Source organism: Rana temporaria, chromosome 5 (genome assembly GCF_905171775.1).
Source record: "Rana temporaria chromosome 5, aRanTem1.1, whole genome shotgun sequence".
NCBI classification, from domain to species: domain Eukaryota; kingdom Metazoa; phylum Chordata; class Amphibia; order Anura; family Ranidae; genus Rana; species Rana temporaria.
In genome coordinates, this window is record NC_053493.1 from 354312576 (window position 1) to 354340517 (window position 27942).

The 27942-nt window shown below is 45.0% G+C and overlaps 1 protein-coding gene across 1 annotated transcript in view; it reads right to left on the bottom strand.

Annotated features, from left to right (window-relative positions):
- NBN (nibrin) overlaps window positions 1-27942 on the bottom strand; it is a 128259-nt gene that overhangs the window by 3879 nt on the left and 96438 nt on the right. Inside the window, exons 12-15 of the mRNA XM_040354601.1 lie at window positions 26719-26790; window positions 19342-19512; window positions 17160-17273; window positions 12633-12682 (exon numbers count right to left, since the gene is read on the bottom strand). Of these exons, the coding sequence (XP_040210535.1) occupies window positions 12633-12682; window positions 17160-17273; window positions 19342-19512; window positions 26719-26790 (407 nt within the window). The remainder of the gene's footprint in view (window positions 1-12632; window positions 12683-17159; window positions 17274-19341; window positions 19513-26718; window positions 26791-27942) is intronic.

Here is a 27942-nt window from a genome sequence, read left to right on the forward strand (position 1 = left end):
CAGCTGAGTGGGCTGCCACCTGGCCCTGTGTGGAAGATGCCTACTACGTGCAGGCCAGCAGTCACATGAAATACAGGTCCAATAGTTCTGCATTGTACGTGAAAATACATAGGAGAGGAGCCGCAGAGGCCAGGGCAAGGAATAGAGGTATTACAACCTTCTCCTCAGTCCCCTAGATCGAAATTAGCTTCCCTCTTTTCCCATCAAGAATACTGGCCAGAGAGAGAAAATAACCGCTCAGTAGTCTTCAAAGAACCTCCTCACTGGAACCAAACCATGGGTTCCGGCAATGCAATAGTGATGCAAAAATACGAACGAAACTTGGACAGCCACACTCCAAAAATGTTCTTTTAATTAAAATCGATCACAAAATAAACATGCCACAGCAAAAAAAATTTGAACAAAAGCCAACGTTTCGCACTGTAGCTTCAGTGCTTAGTCATAGCTGGTACTAGGAATGAAAAACCTCAAGCTTCTGCTTAAAAAGAGGAAGGAGACTTGTGACAGATTTCCTTGTGTGGCTGTTGCATCAAAGATTGATTGGATCATGCTGTGAGGAATGGCTCCATAATAAATCCACTGCAAACATGCTTTACAACACAACTTGGCAGACTTAGAAATGCCACTTTTAAAATGTTTTGCTTTTAAAGATCAATCTGTTCCTGTTCTGTGCATACTAACATCTGATTTGCTTGTAAACATCTGAAATGAAAAATGAGCAAAGCATATTCTTCTATAGGGTGTACTTGCCTTGATCCAAAGTACCTAGTGTGATGTCTGTCGCCAATCTCTTTCCTCTGCTATCTGCATGAGTCATGTCTGGCAGCCTATACACCGGACAATTCCAGGAGACCCCCCCCCCCCCCCCCAGCACACTACCACTACTCAGGTCTCATATTACACTCAGCTTCCTGCTCTATGCTGTACAGTGTGTGATGTCAGATCCCCACCACCTGTGTAAATTGTTTAGATTGAACTGATGTAGAGGAGAGATTGGCTGCAGATAAAGAGTTACAACTTATGTAAGGATTAAAAAAAAAAAAAAAAACACTGTATAAGAATGTTTTGGCACTATAATAATTACTATACAGGATTTTACTTATCTGCATTCCACCCACAGAACGCATATAGGTCATTTCCTGCCCGTCACCGGTGTGTGCTTCACTTCCGGTTCCCAGGAACGCCAGTGATTGTTTTCTAAACCCATTTCCAGCTTGCACCATCCATCCATCTATCCATCTATCTAGGGGAACTTGGGGGAACTCAGTTCCACTACCTCTGGCTCAGACCCTTTGGTGCCTGCTCACCACAATCACTTGTAAACATAGAAGTCTGGTTTCTGTGTTTACAAGTGACAGCTCTGCACTCTGTGTGTAACTCCCATAATCTCTGCACTGTATGTAATGCAATCCTGGTATTTAATGCCCCTTTAAGACCCTTCTACTGTTTGTGGCATCTGACCACACCCACTATTTGATGTGATTTGGAGGGTGTGTGTGTGTGTGTGTGTGTGTGTGTGTGTGTGTGTGTGTGTGGGGGGGGGGGTGTCGTTGAGTTCCAGCACCTATCTTTTGAGAAAAAAAACAAATGTTGGATGACATTCCAGTACATTTTCGGCGGACATCGGTTTGACGTCTGATTTTCGTATGGTTAGTACACAAATGTCAAAAGTACAAACACTCATGCTCGGAATCAATGCTCACCAAACACAAAATTAGTAGAGGGTGGCGCACAAGAGCTGAAACTCCTCGTAGTACGTCACTACATTAGTTTGTGTAGCATTAGTATGCAAGACAAGATCCTGGCACACGCCCTTTTGACAAAAATCAGATGCTTGGTTGGCCAACAATCGTACCGGGTGTACGAGGCTTTAGGGTGGACTTACACTTTAATGTTTACTTTGCTTGAAGTTCTTAATGACAATCTAAACTCAAGAATAAAACTAATATATTGCAGCTTACCAGCCCTTACATAAAGAGGCTGCATTCATTTTTATTTCTACGATTTCTTTTTTTTTTTTTTGTCCAAATAAACCAAGTTTATTAAGTTGTAGACAAAGGTATATACACAGTTTTTTTTTTGAAGAAAACAAAATTATAAAACATAAAAGAAAAAAAAACACACAGTGGGTCAACATTCCCCGCATTGTCAAAGGGTATGGTAACATTTACTCCGATCCATAACATCTCCAGTGCCTTTCGTATGTGTTTCCCTAAGCACCGATGAATTAACTCAGTCACGGCCTCAACCATGCATGACGTATTGGCCCTTCTATGCACTAGCTCCACCACTTGGACTCCAACTACTCCCGTCCGTCCATTCCTCCCTCGACCCTCTCCGAGTCCTAACACACTGACACCTAGACTGTACATGTTTCACCATCCTCCAACCATCTATCCCATACATTGGAGAATTTTTGTGGTCTTCCTCTATGTGTATAGATCATTTTCCTGTATGGGAGAGTAGCATTCACCTCCCTCTTCCAGTCCCTTAGTGTCGGTGCCTCAGGTTGCATCCACACTTTTGCCACCACCTTTCTAGCCAAAAATAAAGTTTCATATATAAAGATTGCCTGATATTTTTCGGTATCCACGTCCGGCAATAGCCCCAAAAGACACAGCTTCGGGTCCATGCCCACCGGGGTTCCCATATTATCATGAAGAAACTGTGTGACCTGTAGCCAGTACGCTTGTATGTCTGGGCAGTGCCATAGCAAGTGATAGAACGATCCCTCCTCCGCCGCACACCTGGGACATACAGGGCTCCTTGTGGACTGAAACTTTGCCAACTTCTGCGGCGTGATATACGCTTGGTGCACAATATATAGCTGGGTTAGCCTGTCCGATAATTTAGGGGATGCCGTCTTCACCCCTTCCAATATCTCATCCCACTCAGTGTCCTCTACTGGGCCCAAATCCCTCTCCCATTTTAGTTTGGCTACCTGTGCTATTTTGCTGGTCCTACGCCTCCTGATGACATAGTAGCAATTGGACGTGAGCCCAGCCGAGTCCTTCCCAAAGACCACATCCAGCACCTGTGGTGAGCTCACCTCTATACTATCCGATCCCATGTGGGCTCTGAGAGCATGCCTGAGCTGTAGATATCTGAAGTGAAGCTGCGGTGGAAGCGAGAACTCCTCCCTGAGTCTGTTGTATGGCTTAGGTCCCGTATTGGACATGACCTGAGACAAAAACAGAATCCCGTATGATGCCCATACCCCTGGATCTGGCACTGTGCTTAGCTCCGGCATGCAACTGTTGTTCCATAGCGGAGTATGTGAATGCATGTGATTCCTGCCTTGTTTTTTAAGAGCCACATCCCACACCTTTTGATGTGTCAGCATGTCTGCCCCGAATCGGGCAGTCCTGCATCCTCCATGCCCTCTCCTAAAGATTGCCTGCGCAGGGGTGTGAAAGGGACTGTCTGGTTTGTTACACACTAACGCTCTATATTTCTGCGACTCAGATGTGTTGAAATAGTACAGGTGAGACAATTGTGACGCTATGTAGTAATCCTGTAAGTCAGGGAGGGAGCATCCCCCCTCCATGGTCGGGTTCTGGAGTATATGCCATGCCAGCTTATGCCTACCGGAGCCCCAGACAAACGAGTTTAGGATTGCTTCAAACTGTTTGAAAACCTTAAGAGGTATGTACAGGGGAGCATGCCAAACCATGTAAAGAATTTTCGGCAATAGGATCATTTTTATCAAATTAATTCTACCCATCACCCCTAGGGGTAACTTTGCCCATGCCTGCGTTCTAGACTTGACTACCGCAAAAAGTGGTTCCACGTTGAGAGGGACATATTCTTTAAGGTTCCTTGTGACCCTTACCCCTAAATATTTAACCTCTGCCACTCTCTGTAATGGAAGGTCGTGAGACACTACTGGGGGGGGGAACTGATCGAGTGGGAGAATCTTAGATTTGTCCCAATTGATCCGCAGGCCGGAGAACTTCCCCACCTCTTCTATAATATGTAAAGCTGCTTTCAGTGATGGGCCTTGGTCCTCCAGATATAAGATCGTGTCATCTGCGTATAATCCAATTTTTTCCCAGGTATCACCCCTCCTAAGACCTACCACCTCTGAGCTCATTCTGATGGCGATCGCCAATGGCTCCGCCGCTAACGCATATAGCAGCGGGGACAGCGGGCATCCCTGCCTTGTGCCTCTCTCCAAGGAAATCTGTTCTGAAAGCCACCCGTTCACAAACACTCTAGCCTTGGGTGTCTGATATAACAGCTGTACCCATTTGATAAAGTGTGGGCCAAAGCCGTAGCATTTCAGGCACTCCCACAGATATAGCCACTCGACTGAGTCAAAGGCTTTGGCCGTGTCCAAAGCTACTACCACCCGCGTGCCCACGTTATCATGGCTACAATCCTGCTTTGGACTACAGAACACCTTCCTTTCCCCTCATCTCCATAACATAGGGGAAAGTTGACCTATTTAGTCTCAGAATTGGGCTGGGCTCATAATTCTGTATGAGATTTCAATGCAGCAGATTGCACAGAAGGTTAGGCGCTCACTGGATTTTTGGCAGTATCAACAGGCACTTTACTACCAACACTGTGCCCCCTGCTGACTATTCTATACAAATAAAAATCACAGTGCTCAGGCCTGGCAATAACCTGCTCATACCTGGAAAATACTTACTGCTGCTCCTAGGAGGTGCTAGCTAAGGCAGCAAAGCACCTCACAGTGTAACACTTTCAATAACTACTTGCCGACCAGCCGCCGTCATTTTACGGCGGCAGGCTGGCTCCCCTGCGCGAGAGCACGTAGCTATACGTCGGCTCTCGCGCAGGCCGCTCGCCCCCAACTCCCGTGCCCGGCGGGCACGATCGCCGCTGGGCACACGCGATCGCTCGTTACAGAGCGGGGACCGTGAGCTGCGTGTGTGTAAACACACAGCTCTCGGTCCTGTCAGGGAGAGAAATGCTGATCTTCTGTTCATACAATGTATGAACAGAAGATCGGTCATTTCCCCTAGTCAGTCCACCCCCCCCCTACAGTTAGAACACACCCAGGGACATACTTAACCCCTTCCCCGCCCCCTACTGTTAACCCCTTCACTGCCAGTGGCATTTTTATAGTAATCCAATGCATTTTTATAGCACTGATTGCTATAAAAATGCCAATGGTCCCAAAAATGTCTCAAAAGTGTCCGAAGTGTCCGCCATAATGTCGCAGTACCGAAAAAAAATCGCTGATCGCCGCCATTACTAGTAAAAAAAAAATATTAATAAAAATGCCCAAAAAAAACCCTATATTGTAAACGCTATAACTTTTGCGCAAACCAATCAATAAACGCTTATTGCGATTTTTTTTTACGAAAAATAGGTAGAAGAATACGTATCGGCCTAAACTGAGGGAAAAAATGTTTTTTTTATATATTTTTGGGGGATATTTATTATAGCAAAAAGTAAAAAATATTATTTTTTTTCAAAATTGTCGCTCTATTTTTGTTTAAAGCGCAAAAACTAAAAACCGCAGAGGTGATCAAATACCACCAAAAGAAAGCTCTATTTGTGGGGAAAAAAGGACGCCGATTTTGTTTGGGAGCCACGTCGCATGACCGTGCAATTGTCAGTTAAATCGACGCAGTTCCGAATCGCAAAAAGTGCTCTGGTCTTTGGGCAGCAATATGGTCCGGGGGTTAAGTGGTTAATTGTTTCAATCATTATTAATCTGCAAACTAAACATAAAAAAAAAATATAACTATACTGTAAAATATCATTGGGGTACAATTGTAATCATTGCTGAAAAATATTTGCATGTGCATTAATAAGTGCATGGGGCACACTATAGTAATTGGATATTTCCACTTCTTCCTTGAGCCTGGTTACTGAGCCCTATTTATTTAGGCTGGGAAATGCTGCAGCCAAATTGCATCAGCACTTAGCTGAGAATATAATTGCAGATGGCTGCTGTTTCCAGGCAACTCCTGATTATCCTCCATAGAAGACAGGAAGGAAAAAGCACACAAGCGACTGAAAATAACACGAAGGGCGGCAGCCCCCCCCCCCCCCCCCCACCCTAAGAGTACACAGTGCTGCCACCCTGTGCCTAGGGAAACACACAATTAATTCTAGCTCATATATGGAGGAGATTCAATATACTTCCATCGTACAGGTGCACTCAGAAACGCAGGCCGACAACAAAGCCTTCCCTATCACGGCTTTGCTTATAATTCAGGAATAGCTGTGAGATAGGAACCTCTTTCCCTTAGCCTTGTGAAATGCACTAGAAGCGTTCTCTAGCACACCCACTGCACTCGCCTCTTCTATGAAGACAGCCTAATGTAATGTTTCTCATTATGCACAATGTCAAGGCACACCAGTCTGAGGGCTCATTCACACCAGGTGGAGTGTCAGCGAGCGTGCTTTTTTGCACTGTGTGTGTGTAAAAGAAGCAAAAAGGCACGGACATTGGCCCAGATTCAGGTACGGGCGCGCACTGATACGGCGGCATAGCGTATGGTTTTTACGCTACGTCTCCGTAAATTACTTGAGCTACGCTTCATTCACGAAGCATTTGCTCCGTAATTTGCGGCGGCGTATCGTAAAAGGGTCTGGCGTAGGCGCGCGTAATTTAAATGATCCAGTAGGGGGCGTGGATCATTTAAATTAGGCGCGTTCCCGCGCCGAACGTACTGCGCATGCTCCGTCGGGAAAATTTCCCGCCGTGCATTGCGGTAAATAACGTCGCAAGGACGTCATTTGCTTCAACGTGAACGTAAATGGCGTCCAGCGCCATTCACGATCCACTTACGCAAACAACGTAAATTTCGAAAATCGCGACGCGGTAACGACGTCCATACTTACCATTGGCTGCGCCTCCTAATAGCAGGAGCAGCCTTACGACGAAAGCGACGAACGCAAACGACATAAAACACGACCGCCGGGCGCGCATACGTTTGTGAATCGGCGTGAGTATGCAATTTGCATACTCTACGCTGACAACTACGGGAACGCCACCTAGCGGCCAGCGTCAGAATGCACCCTAAGATACGACGGCATAAGAGCCTTATGCCAGTCGTATCTTAGGCTACATTCGGCGTATCGAGCTTTCTGAATACAGGAAGTTGATACGCCGGCGCTACTTAGCAATTACGCTGCATATCTATGGATACGCAGGCATAATTGCTTGCTGAATCTACCCCATTATTTTTAAAATTGTGCTGCACCAAAAACACATGGCACGGTGTTACAAGGCATGCTTGTTATGCATAGTACAGAGGGTAGGGCACAAGCTGCACATGTTCAGTTTAGTGTGGATTGCTAGAGAGACTTTTTTTTTCTTGGGAGACTGCATGGGATCAACACTGACTAGAGAGAAGGTCAGGGGTCCTGCAATATTATAGGAGAGTGAGAGCAGCATGAAAACACCACTGATAGAAGTCACAAGACTGCCCTAACTGCCGATGAGAAAGGGTCTTTCGCAGTATATATTTACTAAAACGATTACATTTCCATGTTCTGTGTACTGTGGGAAACCAGCAAATGCTACTGCATTGCATCTGGTGTGAACCTACTAGCCCGCCCCCCTAGAATCATCCTAGTATAAATGCCCCATCTCCCAAATCCCATCTCCTAGCACAAAACCTCTCCTCCTGAGCTCAGAAAGATGGAAGAGAGCACAGCCTGCACCCCCTGGCTCTACCCTCCTCTCTGCTGCTGTCACTACTCCTGTCAGCAGCTCAGAAATCTGTGCAGGTGCTCGACGTGTCCTTAACATTCAATGACGTCACTGGTTGATAGGATGCAGACCAGCGGCCCGCACAGTCAACAGGAGTAGTGACGGGGAGCTGCGGTGGCTCAACGCGATTGGCACTGCGCTGACAAGCCATTCACCTCTGCAGCTAGGGCAGGGATATGCAATTAGCGGACCTCCAGCTGTTGCAGAACTACAATTCCCATGAGGCATAGCAAGACTCTGACAGCCACAAGCATGACACCCAGAGGCAGAGGCATGATGGGACTTGTCGTTTTGCAACAGCTGGAGGTCTGCTAATTGCATATCCCTGAGCTAGGGGTTCGGATCCCGGTCTCGGCTACATGTGAATTGAGTTTGGTGGTCTCAGCCCGGCTCCCGGTGGGTGTGCTATGCGAGGCAAGCCTGCGCTTAGTACGCCCACCCCCCCTTCCACTACCACCACACTTACACGCACTCGAAATTGGGTTAACATGAACGCACTTTGAACACGCGGTCTCTAAAAAAGAGAGGCGAAGGACTAACGGGGCTGGTTGAGCAGGCAAGTCCCTCTGCCCCGTTGGGCTTCAAAGCGGAGCAGGTAGGGTGGGCTGTGTAGGAGGACCCCTCACACACCCGCCATTGCCACCCGGGGCATGGAGAAAGGTGGCAGATTGCCTCTGGGGGAGGCCTGCCTACTCCCAACTCCTGCAGTCCGGCTCCTCTCTCGAGTACACGCACAAAAATACAGGAGTAGTGACAGAGGCAGAGAGGACGAGAGTGTCGGGGGGAGTTGTGGCTGTGCTCTCTCTACTCTTTCTGTACACAGGAGTAATTGTAGTGTTTGTTCGAAGTTCTGATAATTCGATCACAACCACCAATCAAATTCAAACCTGTCATTGATAAGTAAATCCAACTTAAATGGATCATGATCAATTACCAGAGCAAGAGAGAAGAAATTGCACAGGGCCCAAAACGGTTAACACGCCTACTACACATTTAAGCAGCTCTCTTGAATCTTTTTTCTCAAGGAATGTATCAAGTAAAAGCAATCCTGTGCTAAGAAATGTGTCGGCTGTCTCTATGGACCCCTCCAGAAAACAATAACCATCTGGCTATCGTGATAATGTAATGCTCTGTCAATGACATGGGAGCAGGTATGCAGACCAGGAGTTCTGTAGGCTTGTAATGAAATGAGCAGGGCAGAAGTTCACCACTTTATAAGAACAAAACAAAGCAATGTTATAAACAGCTTTGCATTAAGCCTTGTGGTTACAAACTAATAAAAATATCCTGAGGTAGAAGACTTTGAAGCGACCCTGTAAAGGTAAACCAGAAGCAGCCTGTAAAATAAAGGATTTTTTTCCTACTCACTGTATAAATCCTGTACTCGGAGTTCACTGAAAGACACATCTTGGCAAGATTCTTGACTGTAGGGTTATAGTGCCACCTTCAGGAGGAGGACACTAGGCCAAATCCCCCCATCTGCTATAGACAGCTCAGTTTGATACAAAGCAGTACAGAAACAAATATGAGAAGGATGGGAGCTGTGTCCTTCAATGAATGCAGAGAAAGATTTTATAATTCGTAGAAAAAAAATCCTGTTTTCTCTTATGGTCATCGAAAGGCACAACTTGGCAAGATTCTTGAGTGTAGGGATGTCCCAAAGCACTGAGCTAGAAACAAAAAACACACAAGCCACAAGGAACCTCCTGGAGGGGAACAAGGAACCTCAAAATGCTAGCTGTAAAACCTTGCAGATAAAATATGCATCTGAAGATGCCATAACATCAACCTCGTAAAACCAACCAGAGACACCGATGCCTGATGCTGAAAAACCCAAGCACACTAATCACCCTATCGAAATGTGCCACAACAGGAAAGGAAGTATCCTGACCTTTAATGGCATAGGCCTAAACAGTCTGTCCATCCACTGTGAAATACTGTAGTATCAGACAATGCCGCCAAACTTACGCAGATTATCCGATAACACAAAGAATAGTCTGTCTGTGGAAAGGGGGCTGTAGCAGACAGATTTACACTTACGACCTTTGAACCACATTCCAAGGACAGCGTGCTATTTTCTTAGTGTGAGATGGACAGACACACAGAAGGACTATATCCTTCTTAGATGAAATCAGACCCCACCTTTGGTAAAAAGGAAGAACTTGGACAAAGGACTACCTAATCTTGTGCAAGACCAGGTTAAGGGGATTAACAGGACAGAGCCATCAGCTCCAACACACGGCGTGCAGAAGTAATAGCCACCAACCAACCCTTTGGATAGAGTCCCCAAGGGTAGATCCCTAAATATTCAATACGTAGATCGGGGACACCTCTTCCTTACCCAAGCACTGATGAAGAAGCTTTGCTCATTCTGTGAGAATTTGGGACACTAGGGCAGTGACCAGAACAGGGCAAAGAGCTGAACCTGGAACGCACAACAGCTTAAGCCTTCCCATTGGCCGGGTCCTTGAATAACGGGGCATAATGCACCGGAAATAATAGCAATCTTGTTGAGCCTGGAGATTGGTGGATCCACAACTGGGGTGAAATTCCACTTTTTCTAGAAGAGCCTCCTCAGAGTAATACTGAACTGAAAACCGTTTTTGTACCATGCAGCTGCCTTTGATCCAGGGAGAGAGTTCAAAATCACCGCTACTAGCCAGCAATCACTCCCCATGACCAATGAGGGAAGAGCAGCAGTATTCTGAAGGGTAAGAAGTGTCCTAGGAAGGACTGACAAACCCCTAACAGACCAGCACACAGGGGATTAATCCCATGACTAAGTCTTTTATGACAAAACATGTCAGGGCGTGGCTGTGCGGCAACCATCTGAAGTGAACGTGTGACGTATCAAGGCCGATCAAGGAAGCAGAGATCCAGGAAGGAACAGCGGGGAGGTGGTGAGCGATCAGTTGAGATCTTGGGTCTGCTGTGACCAATATACTCGGTTTTCGGTTCATCTCTGAACGAGTGTTTGCTGTGCAGTGTATTGCTCTATTTTTTGAGATTCATGTGAGTGCTATATTTGAAGATTTAAGATTGAAGATTTAAGTGTGTTATTAAACTGATTTTATGGTATCACGCTATTTTGAGCACTTCTTTTATTTACATGCGGAGCTTTCTGGCAGTGAATTGGTTGGAACTGGAATTATCTGCTATACCTACCAGTGAGGTCTTTTTGTACACGTTTACACACCGAACACGAGAGTGTAAGGCAATTTGAGTTGGTGAGTTTTGCATCCGACGGGAGAGGATTCACTGACACCGGGTGTGGTGGAAGATTGGAAGCCATTATTTTTTCACAAACCTACTTGATGTGATATATGGACTTATATTTAATTAATATTTAAACCCATTTATAAATATATTTTTTGAAATTTGTGCACATATTCACTTTTGTCACATGGTGATGTTTATGGACATTAGCATTATTTTTGAATACCTGTGAAAACGGATATTTCATCTTACATTGTTTACAGCACTGCTTATATTTTATTACACTAATTTTAAAGTTTTAGAATATGTTTTTCACAGTTTGATTTTTTAAAAGTAGCTGCTTCACTCTTTTGCCAATTTGATTATAACTAGTTGTTCATAAGCGCAGTGGTGGGAACACAGAAAGGGCGGATTTATCTTTGCAACCATTATTTACATAATATGAATATACAAAGATTATTACAATGAGATTTTGAGTTTGTCAGTAACTGAGATTGACTCGAGTATAAGCCTAGGGTGTCCATGTGCATGCCTCACTGTGCCCATGCCTCACTGTGCCCATGACTAGACTGACATTTAACATAGGAGTCTATGGAAGAAGTGCCCGGACTTGAAATATTGGTGCTCCCCAGCCATAGGTCCCCTAGACAACAAACTTGGTCTATGGGATAGAGAATAAATGGGGCTACATGTGTGCCAAGGTCCGGGTTCCACAAATTCACCAGAGAAATGACCGTTTAACATGGGAGTCTATGGAAGGGGTGCACAGCTTTGAAAATAATCGGTGCTCCCCGGCCATAGGTCCCCCAGACAACAAACTTTGCACACTTGTAGAGTAAGAGTGGGGCTACATGTGTGCCAAGGTCCAGGGGACCTATGGCTGGCCAGTACTGGGTCCCCAAAGTCCGGGAGATCAGGCGCAAAAAGGTGACTAGAGTATAAGCCGAGGGGGGCATTTTCAGCACAAAAAAAGTGCTGAAAACTCGGTTTATACTCGAGTATATTCGGTAAGTGGAATCTTCCAGATTGGAGTCTAGACTAGAGTTCAGTTAAAAGTGGCTGCTACAGGCCCTGGGGAAAGAAGTACGAAGGGCAACAACTTCAGAAGAATCCACGGCTTAAATGAGAAATTGCTACTTGTTCAAGAAATGAAGATTAACACCTTGAAGTCACCTCTACATTATTGCTCAGTCTGGAGTTCATCTTTAATTTTTTTTAGCTGTTTAGAAAGCGACATGAAACGATTTTGTGCAGCATGCAGAACAAGTTGTAATTCTAAGTTTAAAGGGCTGAATTCAGTTTGTAACATTTCAAGCTGCTCGGAACATATCTAACAGAGAGCAGAAGAAATTAGACTTTTATTCCTATTCTTCAGTTACATAAAACTATCAACCAGGAATGGAAACCTTTCTACGAATTGCTTCCTGTCAGCTTTGAAGCCTCAGTGACTGGAAAATGTTCCAAGCCTTATTAATAATACTGACTATTTTAATGTCACTTGAGTAATAGAACGCATATGTAATATAGTACTGAAAATACATTTCCAGGCTCAGTGAACAGCCGTCTAAATGATTGGAGTTAGTGAAAAATATTAGATTGCAGATCAAAAGTGATTCTGCATGCACCATAAAAATGAAGCAACCACAAATGTGTTTCTGTAAAATCCATCTGTCATATATGTTTGATTATAATGGAATTTCCTTAAGTGTATACCGACCTGAACAGATCCTCAGCCAGGGATTGTTCTCTAGCTTGCTGAGTCTGCTCCTGTAAAGAGAGCAATAATAGGTTTAAATGTTAGATAAATGTCATAATGCAGCAAGCTACATCAGATTAGGCTCACACCGACAGGCCCACGTAGAGGAGAAAATTGTGATAACTGCATGATGTGTGTTGGAATACAAAGACCTAATATAGTAAAAGAGCAAAACTACCCACACACAATAACACGGCTACACGTTACAGGGAGATTCAGCCTAGGTTCATATTGGAGCGATTTGTCATGCAATTTGAGAGATCAAATCACATGACAAGTCGCAGCCTATTGGAGGCAATGGCACTGTTCCAATCGATGCAGCACCAAAATATCAGTGTCGCCTCCAATAGGCAATGGCTCTACTTTTACCGATTTCAGGTGCGACTTCCATAGACATATCTGCATGAAGTCACACAGATGTCTATCAAGTAGCACCTGAAATCGCGCTGACCTTGCTACTTTGAAATCGAGTGAAGTAGCGTGATTTCAAAGTAGCATCAATGTGAACCAGGGCTAAGATACGGTCATCTTCATCCTTGCTTCAGACCAAACATGCAGCATGAAGGAAAAACCTTTAAGTTGCACGGTTGTCCCAGGTCAGTGATTAGGTAGGGAAGTACAGATAAGGACTAGTGTGCCATTGAATCAACATAAAAGCCAGAGACTGAGCATTATTATTATTAGGAGAGGCCAGCAATGGCCACCATCATTCACTCTATACAGGTTTCCTGTAACAATTCTATCGCTCTCATCTCCCAGCTGACAGTTTACAGACACAAGGACTGGAAAAAAAGGAGGCAGTTGGGAATTCAGTACTAATCATCTGCAATGTAGTGAAGTCAAAGGATGTAAATCACAACCTAAAAATCTACATGATTATCACATCTAGAAAGACAGATTTACTTTATTGGCTAGTTAGATATCCCGTGCCAGCAGCATGGACTTGCATCACATGATCAAAGCTTGTAGGCCTTGCAGACACAACTATTGTAGGGTGCAGGGCACAGAAAAGCAGAATTTTAAGTGCTTCTGTGCCGAGCCATTCCACATAACACAATGGGATTGAAGACTGTATTTACCAGGTGATCCTTTTCTGAGCTTAGTAAATAAGGTGGAGCTGTGTTCACTTTAACCACTTCAATACCAGGCACTTACGCACCTTCCTGCCCAAGCCAATTTTCAGCTTTTAGCGCTGTCACAAGGTGAATGGCAATTGTGCAGTCATGCAACACTGTACCCAAACAATTTTTTTATATATTTTTTTCCCCACAAATGGAGCTTTCTTTTTGTGGTATTTGATGAATTCTGCGATTTTTATTTTTTGCGCAACTAATAAAAAAAGAATTTTGAAAAAAAAAAAGTTTTGTTTGTTATTTTTTTTGTAAATAAATAAGTTTTCTTCATCAATGACGGGCACTGATATGGCTGCACTGACAAGGTGGCACCGATGGGCAACGATGAGGTGGCACTGATGATGGGCCTGATAGGTGGCACTGATGGGCACTCATAGGCGGCACTGACAGGTGGCACTGAGGGACACTGATGAGTGGCACTGATTACTGGTGGGTGGCATTGCTGGGCATCACTGTTTTTATCACTTTACTATTATGGTGCCAGTCAGTGCCCATTTGTGGGCACTGATTGGCATATGTATGATCAACGGCTCTTCCAGTTTACATCATGAACAGCCGTGATTGGACACGGCTGATCACGTGGTAAAGAGCCTCCGTCGGAGGCTCTTTACCGAGATCGTTGCAGCGGTGTGTCAGACTGACACGCCGCACCACGGACCCCTACGAGCGCGAGGCGGCTGTTATCCTGCAGGACGTCAATAGATGTCCAGTCAGGATAACAAAACCACTTCCCGGACGTCAATATGCTATTAACCGGGCGGGAAGTGGTTAAAGTGGAATACAAGCGGTAGTAAACCGAGAGCCCTCGGCTATGGCACTGGTTCTGAAGGTTCAGAGCAGTATGCCGGACCCTCAGAGCGCATGTGCCGGTGACATCACTGACTGCATGCAGTGCGAATATCTCATAAAAACAGTGAAAGTTTGGAAGATATTCACTGTACCTACAGGTAAGCCTTATTAAAGTCTTGCCTTTAGGTACAAGCTGAAAAACTAAGTTTACTACCTCTTTAAACGCCTCTTTTGAATTTATAATAAGCCTATAATAAGACTTACCTGTAGGTACAGTGAATGTCTCCTAAACTTGCACTGTTTAAGAGATTTTCACACAACATTCAGGCGGTGACATCACCACCTTATACTGTGCTGTACCTTCAGAGCTCTGTCGTGCACGTGTGGTAGTAATACAACCGTGGCCCTGGCCACTCGTACAGCTGGAGCCCGCGAACCTGGAAGGAAGACCGGTTGAAGATGGCAGCGCCAAGCAGCTCTCCGCTGGAGGGCTCAGTGTACAGGCAAGTCTGTCAATGTGCTAGTTACTTATGTGGTGCATACTAGTACATTACTTGCAGGGGGGCCCCTATTTATTTTTCTTTCAGGCGGTTTACTACCGTTTTTAAAATGGAACTCTAGCCACAGGCATCTTTACACGTTCAGATGGTAAAAAATTCTCTCATGTGAAATGTATTACATCCTGTTTGCTGTATATTCAATTCATTTCTAGCAGCCTGATACTACAACCAGCACTCTACTCTTTCCTCTCTCCGTATATTCGCAAAACATCTTGTATTCTGTGAACAGAAACAAGGCCCTCTGTAAAATAGACAAGAGCGCACACTAAGGCCACACAATCGTGTACCTGTCCCTCCTCTCACCTCATCCATTCACAGAATGCCTTAATATTCTTGTTGAATGGACAAGTGGAGAGGAAAAGGATTACAAAAAATGCAGTTTCTTTATGTACACATCCTTCTAAAAAGACATTACTTCAAAGAAATTCTATTCTTCTCCTGGCTTTTGTAATGTAACAGGCAAAGAGCTCCTAATGTTAGTTTAAGCCTGATGATGTTATGATGATGTATGTACCACAGAAATGAAGAATTATACACACAGCACCACATATAGAGATTTTCTGGAAAGTGAAAGAGCCATTAGTGAAAGGTCTGACCTACTGTGAAATGAAATGTTATGTATACGTCTACTTTTTTATATCTAGCCCAAAAGAAAAAGAAAAAAACAAACAAACATGAAAAAGATTTACTGCTCCAGGGAATGAAATAAAAGTTTTTATGTAAAGTAAAACCTTGTATGGCGAGCATAATTTGTTCCGGAAACGTGCTTGTAATCCAAAGCATTCATATATCATATTTCCCCAAAGGAAATAATGGGAACTCAGATGATTTGTTCCACAACCATTTATTAATATAAAAATGATAACAACAATACGAAAAACAGTATAAACTGTACTGTAAAAACAAAAACAAATTAACCTGCACTTCTGGAGCTACAGCTTATAAAAAAGAGAAAATGGAGGCGGTTCACACTGCTGTGACCTGAAAGTCGGCACAACTTTGCCAGGCAACTTCAGGGTGTATGTCGGATCCAAATCACATCAATTAAGATAAGCATCCAACACAGAGGCAACTTCCATTAAAGTCTATGGGCACAAGATGGATAGAAGTCGCCTTGAAGTAGTACAGGAACATTTTCTAAAGTGCAAGCGACTTCAGTGTAACGTCAATGAAAGGGGAGCTCCAGCCCCCACCTCCAAAAACTAAAAGTCAGCAGCTACAGAATCCCGCAATGTCAGGACCCCAGCCGATTTTTCAATCGGCTCTCGGGTGCTGCCACCGCCATTCCTCGCAAGGAGGACCGCGCTGCACTTTCTGAATGGGCCGGCGACGGTGCCAAATGTGGCAGCGAAGGGAGGAAGCAAAACAAGGGGAGCTTCCCCTTTTGGGTAAAGCTTCACTTTAGGACAGCTCCCATGGACTAAAATGGGATTTCACATGGCACGTGATTTGAAGTCTCAAGTCGGATCCCAAGTAGCGGCAGTGTGAACCGAGCCTTATACTCAGTCGTGATGTGACACTACTCGTATTGCAAATCCTTGCTCATTTATCAAGTTTAACGTTATTAAACAACGTTTGCTCGTCTTGTAAAACACTTGCAAACCAATTGAGTCACAAGCCAAGATTTTACTGTATATTATATACTACATGGAAGAAAACGCAATCCTAATGACTGACTACTAGCTATAACAACAATTACATATACGGTAACTATACTGTATAACTATCGATCATTGCCAGATTCTTGACTGTTTCTGGTCAACATTGTTGTGCTTTGTGCCCTGCAATGAACTCTGCAGAAGGGGACCAGGGACGTGTAATAGTATAAACTGTACATTGAATAAAGAGCCACTCAGATGGTGAGGTGCTGGCTAGAGGGAAAGAATATATAAGAGAGCTGTGTTGTAATCTAGACACCAGAGAGGGATATGCACTAGTAAATAGGTCAAGAAGCACAGCATGTGATTTTGTTTCAAAGCCGATACTGTTAACTTGTCTTTCTTTACCTCCATCTCTTGACGTAACCATTGTTCCAGTTCGGAATTCTTCTTCTTGTCATGAGCTATCAAGTCAGAACCTCCTATGATATGAGGAAAGCTTCCAGCTCCTGGATAAGCAGCCTGTTAAAATGAATAAAAGGAATTTATCAACCTATTTAAAAGAAGAAGAAGAGAAAAAAAAAAAAAAAAACTTTCTGTGGAATTTAATGGAGTCTCAAAGCTCAAACGGTAGTACACACATAGCAGAATTCAACAGCTTAGGACTTGGCTGATGCCATTCATATATTCCTCAGTAGGTCTGAATCCGGAACAAAAACTAAAGCTTTCTTTCTATAGACCAAAAGCAGTTTTCATTCCTGTAATTATTACATCACTCATGATGATATAATGCAGGGATCCTCAAACTACGGCCCTCCATCTGTTGCGGATCTACACGTCCCATGAGGCATTGTAAAACTCTGACATTCACAGACATGACTAGGCATGACTAGGCATGATGGGAATTTGTAGTTCCTGAACAACTGGAGGGCCGTAGTTTGAAGGCTCATGATATAATGGGTCAGCATGCTACTAAAAAGCAAATACAACTTTTTCCAGAAACTGATCTTTCAGCTGTCCTGCTGTAAAGGCAACGGGCTCGTTTATACGTTTGGTAGGGGGATGGTAAATTCACATAGGTAAAGCGGAGCTCCAGGCCCACCCCCCCCCCCCCCAAAAAAAATTCAGCAGCTACAAATACTGTAGCTGCTGATTTTTATAATAAGGACACTTACCTGTCCAGGTGTCCAGCGATGTGCTCACCCGAGGTGCAAGTGCCGGCATCTCAGGTAAGGGAAACTGGAAGTAAAGCTCTGTTGCTTCACAGCTGGTTTCCTGCTGCTCCTTGTGAATGGTCCTGTAGTCTTCTGAAACCTGTGATGTGTCCCAGAAGACTGCGAAGGAAAGAGGGAGTCCAAACTTCTGTCTCAGACAACTGCAGCGATTTGCCAAGCATGTCTCCAGACCTAAACCCTATTGAGCATCTGTGGGGCATCCTCAAACAGAAGATAGAGGAGCACATGGTCTCTAACATCCACCAGCTCCGTGATGTCATCATGGAGGAGTGGAAGGGGACTCCAGTGGCAACCTGTGAAGCTCTGGTGAACTCCATGCCCAAGAGGGTTAAGGCAGTGCTGGAAAATAATGATGGCCACACAAAATATTGACACTTTGGCCCCAATTCGGACATTTTCACTTAGGCGTGTACTCATTTTTGTTGCCAGAGGTTTAGATATTAATGGCTGTGTGTTGCGTTATTTTGAGGGGACAGCAAATTTACACTGTTATACAAGCTGTACACTCACTACTTTACATTGTAGAAAAGTGTAATTTCTTCAGTGTTGTCACATGAAAAGATATTTTGTGAGATACTGTATATTTATATAACACCTAAAATGTATGCAGCTCTTTACATACTGTGAGCCAACAATCCAAGGTACCTTACGCATACATTCACGCACAGAAACTAGGATCAATTTAGACAGTAACCTATTCAAGTGCCAGCATGTCTTTGAAGAGTGAGAGGAAGCCAAAGTATCCAGACGAAACCTGTGCAAGCACAAAGAGATGATGCAAGCTCCATGCAGCTAGTGTTCCCATTTAAACTGGGGACCCAGTCCTGCAAGGCAGAATTGCTAACCACAGAGCCACCGTTTATGTTCAGTATCTGCCCCCTTACCCTCCTGCCTGTGACATTGGGCCAGGGATTTTCTCCCCGCATCAACTGTCACAATTCAAAAAACAGCACGGTTGTGTGGAACTCTGCCCACACGGCCATGATATTCATTTAAAGATCCCTGTGAATCAATGACAAGTACCTCAATGAACTACCACAGCGTTGATGAGCGCTCTAGGTAGTTCATTGAGATTCCGGTCATTCAGTAAGTGCCTGCATGTATTGGAGGTTCAGGCAGACAGATACACAGACATTCTGCACCCACGATCTGCTCATAATGGGTGCAATGCTTTATAGACTCCTAATAAATAACTTGCAAAATAACTTTTTTGTAAAGATGGACTTATCATTCAATTTAGTAGTGATTTAAGCCTACCAGTTCCAACAAAAATAGGGAAGGATCAACTTAAATAACAGCCGCTGTAATTAAAAATAAAGCAAATGATGTAAAACAGTATCCCCTTAAGTGATTACCTTTCTGAATTTTTTAAAATTAGGTCCATTTCTTTGCTTGGCAATGGTGGTATACTGACTGCATCCTGCTGGTCGACTGACAACAAGTGTTCGAAACTCTGTCAGCAAAAGTCTGTTTGGAATGTTGTCATCATTTTCTTTCTTTGGGTGCACCATCATCATCATCATAGTCTGTATGAAGGATTTGGAAATTTTGAATTAAGAGAAAATCATTTACTGTATATATTTTTATATATAAAAGATCCACATTAAAATGCACTGCAGAAAACACCTGAGAAAAGACTTTATCTTTTGTATCTGACAGCCACACATGTGAGAATATGAATCCTAGCTCCTGTGTGTAGAAACTTTGCTTCAGCACATCTCAGATGAAGTCTGATTAATGAAAACTGCAGTCTAGGTGTGACCGGGGGCCTCACAACAGTCCCAACTCTTAGGCCCCATGCACACGAGACGCTGGTAAACTCGAGTTCAGAGGCATTTGGGCATTTTTTTCAACTGCCCCTGAACACATTTAATGTTATCCTATGTGCCCATGCACACATTCACGTTTTTTTTTGCGTTTTAAAGCAGTTGGGTTTACATGTGTTTGCATTTGCTTCTCGTGTGCATGGGGCCTTAACCACGTGGGGGGATTTGTTTCTTCCAACAGCCTCAGGACTCCCATGACATATCCGACTCTGAAAGGTTTAACAATTTCCAAATTCATCATTCAGTGGAATCTTTAAGACCCACGGCACCTTATTAACGAGAAACTTATGGCAGTCCTCAACAATACATATATACATTTTTCTTCATTGAGGACCTTCCATTTTTTGGAATTATAAACACAAGTCACTGAGTTTACCTTCGTTTCTGTGATTCTCTGGAGAGGGGGGGGGGTGGGGTACTCTCTTCTCCCTCTACATCCTTACCTTATCTTCCTCCTTCTCCCTGCCTTGCTTGTTCTACTCGGATTTCCCTCTAGCACAGGGGTGGCAAACACAAGGCCCGCGAGCCAAATCCGGCCCGCCAGGCCCTGTAATGTGGCCCGCGCAGCGGCACGCCAGCCTCCACTTCCTCTTCTCACAGCCGCATTCTGCTGCTAACACGAAACAGGTCTCCTTGGCAACCGGAGTAAACACTTCCTTCCTCCCTCTCCTCAGTACTGTGTGTAGCTGAGCGCATGCAGTGGATCCAGCATGTACCTCCCCCAGCAGTTTTCCAGCCTATCTCCTGTAGGCTGCTGCTTGAGTGGGAGGGAACGGGATGTGTCTGACCCCTAAGCCCCCGTTCACACCTAGGCGTATATACGCCTGTAGTGCGACGCCGCTGCAGCCCCGAGACGCCAGAGGGATGATTTAACATGCACCTCTATGGAGATGGTTCACATCTCCACGTCGAACGCCTGCCGCCTGAAAAAAAGTCCCGGACCTTTTTTTCAGGCGGCTTTCGGCGTTCGGCATAGGAGATGTGAACCATCTCCATAGAGGGGGTGAAGGCTGCATTCACAATCGCGGCGTTTTGTCGCTGCAAATCGCGGTACAAAACGCCGCAATTCGCGGGACAAAACGCTGCGATTTTGTACGCCGAGGTGTGAATGCAGCCTTAGGCCGCGCCCGCCTGGAAGAGGGGGGTGTGAGCAGCTGAGCAGAGGGAGCCTAGTGACTGTGAACTTCCTGGAAGGTAAGCTCAGCAAGCAGTACATCTGGATTAGTTTACAAGCACTTATATGCTGAGTCTGCTGAGTTACTGCAGCTTAGCATAGAGGAGCTGTCAGCTGACAAATCAGATTGAATCTTTTCATGTGGCACAGTGAGAAATTGGGCTCATTAAAGTATTGTACCCCCAGGGTGTGCTCTCCTCACCTCCCTGGTGCGTGCTCTCCTCGCCTCCCTGGTGCGTGCTCTCCTCGCCTCCCTGGTGCGTGCTCTCCTCGCCTCCCTGGTGCGTGCTCTCCTCGCCTCCCTGGTGCGTGCTCTCCTCACCTCCCTGGTGCGTGCTCTCCTCACCTCCCTGGTGCGTGCTCTCCTCACCTCCCTGGTGCGTGCTCTCCTCACCTCCCTGGTGCGTGCTCTCCTCACCTCCCTGGTGCGTGCTCTCCTCACATCCCTGGTGCGTGCTCCCCTCACCTCCCTGGTGCGTGCTCCCCTCACCTCCCTGGTGCGTGCTCTCCTCACCTAACTGGTGTGTGCTCTCCTCACCTCCCTGGTGTGTGCTCTCCTCACCTCCCTGGTGCGTGCTCTCCTCACCTTCCTGGTGTGTGCTCTCCTCACCTCCCTGGTGTGTGCTCTCCTCACCTCCCTGGTGTGTGCTCTCCTCACCTAACTGGTGCATGATTTCCTGACCTCCCTGGTGTGTGCTCTCCTCACCTCCCTGGTGCATGATTTCCTGACCTCCCTGGTGTGTGCTCTCCTCTCCTCCCTGGTGCATGCTTTCCTGACCTCCCTGGTGTGTGCTCTCCTCACCTAACTGGTGCACGCTTTCCTGACCTCCCTGGTGTGTGCTCTCCTCACCTAACTGGTGCACGATTTCCTGACCTCCCTGGTGTGTGCTCTCCTCACCTCCCTGGTGCATGATTTCCTGACTTCCCTGGTGTGTGCTCTCCTCACCTAACTGGTGCATGCTTTCCTGACCTCCCTGGTGTGTGCTCTCCTCACCTAACTGGTGCATGCTCTCCTGACCTGCCTGGTTTGCTTTGGGAGGTGGGGGGGACTGTGGAGGTGTGTAGGAAGATGCGTTTAGAGGTGGAAGTTGGTGACAGAGTGCTGGGTGCAGGGGTCAGAACCCAGGAGGAGGGGTGAAAGTGAGATGTTGCACATTGGGCACAGCCCACCCCTAAGCTCTGCCCTCTGTACGTAGCACACCCCTGAATTTCTGTACGTAGCACACCCCTGAATTCCTACCCTCTGTACGTAACGCACTGCTGAACCCTGCACTCTGTACGTAGCATATCCCTGACGTAATCCTAAACTCTGCACTTTGTATGTAGTGCGACCCAGATACAACTGGCCCTTTGAGGGCAACCACACTGCTGATGCGGCCCTCGACGAAATTGAGTTTGACACCCCTGCTCTAGCACTCGTGTTTCCCCCTCTTCCACAGCCTCTCCCCTCTGCCAATTTCTCTGTCATACAAGTGATCCTTCTCCCACAGATAGCCATGCGAGAACCACCCCATGCAAGACCTACCTTGCTCCAATATGGTCATTTGATTATGGGCTTCCTTGTGACATTACTGTATATACTAGAGTATAAGCCAACCCGAGTATAAGCCAAGGCCCTAATGTTACCACAAAAAAAATGGGAAAACATATTGACTCGAGTATAAGCCTAGGGGGAGAATGCAGCAGCTACTGAAAGCAAAAAAAGAGGGTCAACAATGCCCGTTTGCAGCTTCACTGTGCCCATTTGCACGCCTAACTGTGCCCATTCTCACTGTGCCCACTGCAACCTCATTGTGCCCATTGCAGGCTTACTGTGCCCATTGCAGCTTTACTGTGCCCATTCTCACTGTGCCCATTGCAGCTCAGTGTACCTGTATTCTTGACAGGCTACAGGCATCCATTTTTCAAAAGTCGTGGCTTCCTCCTAGTCCTGTTCTGTTCTGTGATAGACGTTTGACACTTTGTTCTGCTACCGCCCATCACGGAGGTCCTCTCATCCTCGGACTCAGTTTGCCAGCAGACACTGTGTTCAGTGTTCCGCCAATCACGAACCTTCTTTCATCCTCGGACAAGAGGACGTCCATGATAGGTGGAACACTGAACACAGTGTCTGCTGGGAAAGTCAGAGGATGAGAGGACCTCCGTGATAAGCGGTAGCGGAACACAGTGTCAAACGCCTATCAGGGAACGGAATCAGGAGGAAGCTGCGACTTTTGAAAAATGGATGCCCCCAGTCCTTCAGGTACACTGACTCGAGTATAAGCCGAGGGGGCTATTCTCAGCCCTAAAAAAGGGCTGAAAAACTTGGCTTATACTCGAGTATATACGGTACTTTCAATAGTCCTTAAGCCTATCATTTCTAGTCTGTACGAACCGAGATCCCACTGCCTTATGGATTACTCCTCTACCACTACGTCATATGTCATTTGCACTACATATCAGAGATAAATATTACTTTGATGTTCTTGTTATCCCCCATCTATGCAAGGGCTGGGACTCAGCATAGGCGTTTCCTGTACGAAATCCAATATAATTTTTATATGCAATTTCTAAAACGGCAGTCTTGTTCTGTTAGTTATTATGCTGCAGTCGGTGCACTTTAAAACAGCCTATGAAAGGAAAACAAATTAGCCACCATTTCTGACCTTCAAAAAATGTCTATCAGCCCTCAGACCACGCAATTGTAAAATGCAAATGGAGGCTGTAAACATCTCTGTACATGTTCACAAATGTGCAACTCAAGACATTGCAAACACGAGGACAACCATTTTAATGCACAACAACCCATTCATCTCTATGGGGAACAGAGTTTACCCTGCACAGTGAGTTGCAACACAGAGATATTTCCAAATCCAGCTGCACACCATAGGAATTGTAACCTCTATGTACGGTGAAGGAATGCCCTGCATGGGCCACAGTATGACTGTAAAGATACAGTAAGACACAGCTTTTTTCACCTTTGTGCTGAAGGCATTTTGAATGAAGCAGATACCAAGATACCTCCATTATTTCAACCAGAACAAAGATGTGTAAGGGCTGGAATAGATAGCTGCTTAAAGAATATGTAAAACCTTACAATGATATCCTCTTATTTGCTTAAAGTGGTTGTAAAGCCTTTAAGGTTGTTCACCTTAAAGCATTCTATGCATTAAGGTGAAAAACCGTCTATGTTGCAGCTTTAACCTCCCCTTTCTTACCGGAGCCTGATCCGATCCAGCAATGTGTACGAGCGTAGCTGCTCTAGACAGCTGTCTCTCTCCTCATTGGACAGATCGATAGCAGCAGGAGCCATTGGCAAGCACGGGTGTCCCCAATGAAGAGGAGGAGCCTGCAGCACCCCAGAAGAGGAGGATCGGGGCTGCTATTGCACAGAGCAGGCAAGTATAGGCATGTTTTGTTATTTTTATTTTAAAGTAAAGAGGGTTTGCAACCCCTTTAATTTTGGTCTATTAACCCCTTCGCGACTAAAAGTAAAACAACTCTAAATGCCCAAGTACAATTTTGCCTGACCACTGTGATAGCCAATCAGAGGCCATTGCAGCAAATAGGTGACCTGGAATCTCGAGTTCCGGGGTTATGATCGTTAGCACAAAGGGAAATGCACAAATATGCGGCCCCACAGAAAAAAGCCCAGTCCAGTGAGGCTGCATTGGATGAAAAGAGGTCCTGGACTGCCGCACTCCTTAAAACGATATCTTTATTCAGCAAGTGAAATCCAAAAAACAACCAACAATGTTGCAGTCAAAAAGAAGTGAACAAAAGAAAAAGGATGGCTGACATGTCAGCCATCCTTTTCCTTTTGTTCACTTCTTTTTGACTGCAACATTGTTGGTTGTTTTTTGGATTTCACTTGCTGAATAAAGATATCGTTTTAAGGAGTGCGGAAGTCCAGGACCTCTTTTCATCCAATGCACCTGTGCATAGCCAGCACCCTTTTGGCTTGGTGGGACAGAAGCAAAGCCAGGGGATCAGCAGTTTTCTGAGCGGTATTATTTCTCACTCCAGTGAGGCTGCATATTTGTGTTACGTCGGTGTCAAGGGGTTAAACACACCATCGTTCACACTAGTGCAACTCCAATGTTGGGCAATTCCAAATTCGACTTTACACTCTTTGGCACGCAAGTTGCAAGAAAGTCGCATCAAAGTAGTTCAGGAACCTTGACTAAGTCACATAGATAGCAACAGGTGTCTTGGAAATCAATAGGCTGCGACTTGTCATGCAGCATTGTGTTTAAAATTGCATGAAAAGTTACACTAGTGTGAACAGAGCCTGAAGAAGTTTTGTTATATCGGTTGAATACTTGCAAAGAATACCGTTGATCATTTCAGAAATGCAATGGCATTCTGAGCTCACTTCCCGTGTTATCTCAAGGATTCACCCCTAATTTTAGTAAATTTCTTGGACTAAAAAACAATTAAACAGATTAGTGTCTGTGTTGTGGAGAGGAGGAGAGAGGGGGACATTTAGCAGTTTAAGAAAATGACAACTGAGCAGGATTGACACTATTCGGCTCACAAAACTGCAGTGTATTGTGAACCCACAATGAGAAATTAGGACGCAATCAACAGGCATTTTTCTGGACTTGCAGCGTCTTTAATGAAATAAAACAGGCGCATAAAAAATAGACTGCGCCAATGTTCAATAAAACCTGGAAGTAACAGAGGACAGGCGCTCCGGCTGTGGGGAGTGCAGCCCAATACATGTTGGGCTCAGATGGCTTCTTAACCACTTGTGGACCGCCTAACGCCGATATACGTCGGCAGAATGTCACGGCTGGGCACAGGCACATACAGGTACATTGCCCTTTAAGTGCCCAGCCGTAGTTCGCACGGTGCGAAGCGCCGTGATTGTGCCTGTGGGACCCGATTGCCGTCGGTGTCCCACGATCGGGTCACAGGAGCTGAAGATCGGGGAGAGGTAAGTGTAAACAAACCTTCCCCGGTCTTCTCTGTGGCTTGTCACTGATCGTCTGTTTCCTGTTATAGGGGACGATCAGTGACGTCCAGCCACCCACCCCTACAGTAAGAATCACTCCCTCAGGACACACTTAATCCCGTAGCGCCCCCTAGTGGTGAACCCCTTCACTGCCATTGTTATTTTCACAGTAAGCAGTGCATTTTTATAGCACTTTTCGCTGTGAAAAGGACAATGGTCCCAAAAATGTGTCAAAGGTGTCCGACATAATGTTGCAGTCTCGAAAAAAATAAATAAAAAAAAAATTGCTAAACTCCGTCATTACTAAAGAAAAAAAAAATATTAATAAAAATGCCATAAAACTATCCCCTACTTTGTAAACGCTATAACTTTTGCACAAACCAATCAATAAGCGCTTATTGCAAATTTTTTTACCAAAAATATGTAGAACAATACGTATCGGCCTAAACTGAGGAACATTTTTTATTTATTTTTTTAGACATTTTTGGGGGATATTTATTATAGCAAAAAGTAAAAAATATTGCATTTTTTTCCTAAATTGTCGCTCTATTTTTGTTTATGGCACAAAAAAAAAAAAAAAAACGCAGTGGTGATCAAATAACACCAAAAGAAAGCTCTATTTGTGGGGAAAAAAAGGACATCAATTTTGTTTGGGAGCCACATCGCACGACAGTGCAATTGTCAGTTAAAGCGACGCAGTGCCGAATCGCAAAAAGGGGCCAGGTCCTTTACCTGCATAATGGTCCGGGTCTTAAGTGGTTAAACAGCCGTTAACACCTTCCATAAATAAAATTACCTTTTTGTCCTCACTTGGGGACACTGGCTCCTGTTTCACCAAAGGTTCTGTTTTTACTTTCTGTTCACTATGCTGAGAAAAAAATAAAAAAAATAAATGTAAGGGGCATGGAAAATACAAAAAGAAACCATTTCAAATAAAGTTTAGCAGCATTACCAGGATTCCATCCCTGTGAATGGCGGCTAATCTGTGTGTGGAATTTTCAATTAGTGAAAAACAAAAGTATGCCACATTACTTACAAATAATTAATCCTCTGAAGCATTGCTACAATTGCTGGAATGTCAAACTGGCAGCATGTTTCTCCTTCTCTATTCATGCACAGCTTGTGAAAATGGACAGGGCTGTGAAATCAGTCTGTAATAGTCTGGTATGTCTGGCCAAAGCCAAAAACGTGACACTGGCAGACTTATTAAGAGCTGACCTTATGATCAGATTAGATGGTGGGGGGAATAAAAGCTACTGAGATTATACTGGACCAAGCTAGAGGAGAGACCAGTTCAAGAAGAACTCCCAGGTTAGTTAGCCTTAAGCCTCATACACACGATCGGACTTCAATCAGATTTTCCGTGGATTTTGGTCCGAATGGCCGTTGGCCGTGGACTTGAGTACACACGATCGGGTTTTCCCCCACTGGACATTTGTTGCTGGAAAGTGAGAGCATTCACAGCAAACATTTGTCTGATAAAAAACTGAAAACAATTGTACGATGGAGCGTACACACGGTCAGATTGTGCGATCAAACACGTCCATTGGACCGTTGTCAAAAAGTCTGATCGTTTGTATGGGACTTTAGACATTCCAAGGAGATGCAGAACTTCTATAGATGGAGTAGTCCTTCACAGACAACATTATATACCAGGGGTCTCCAATTTCTCTAAGCAAAGGGTCAATTTACTGTCCTTCAGGCTTTAGGGGGGCCCGACTGTGCCCGGTGGGTGTTGCCTGAGCTTTGGTATTAGGGCAAGCAAAGAGCTGCAGTCTGCAGACCGCCCATCTAGAGCAACTTCACACAACATGTATAATCCAGCAGCAAAATAATAACGCATGTTATTCAGAACATAACACAGATATGGCAAAGTTAAAGTGGAGGTTCATCCTATAAAAAATTTCTAACACTGCATCCAGCCCAGTTGTGCATATAAAATAACACTGACCTTTTTTATTTTTTTTCGTAGATGGCGTGTAGCCGTGGAATTCACCGCGGCTTCCGGGTAGGGAATCCC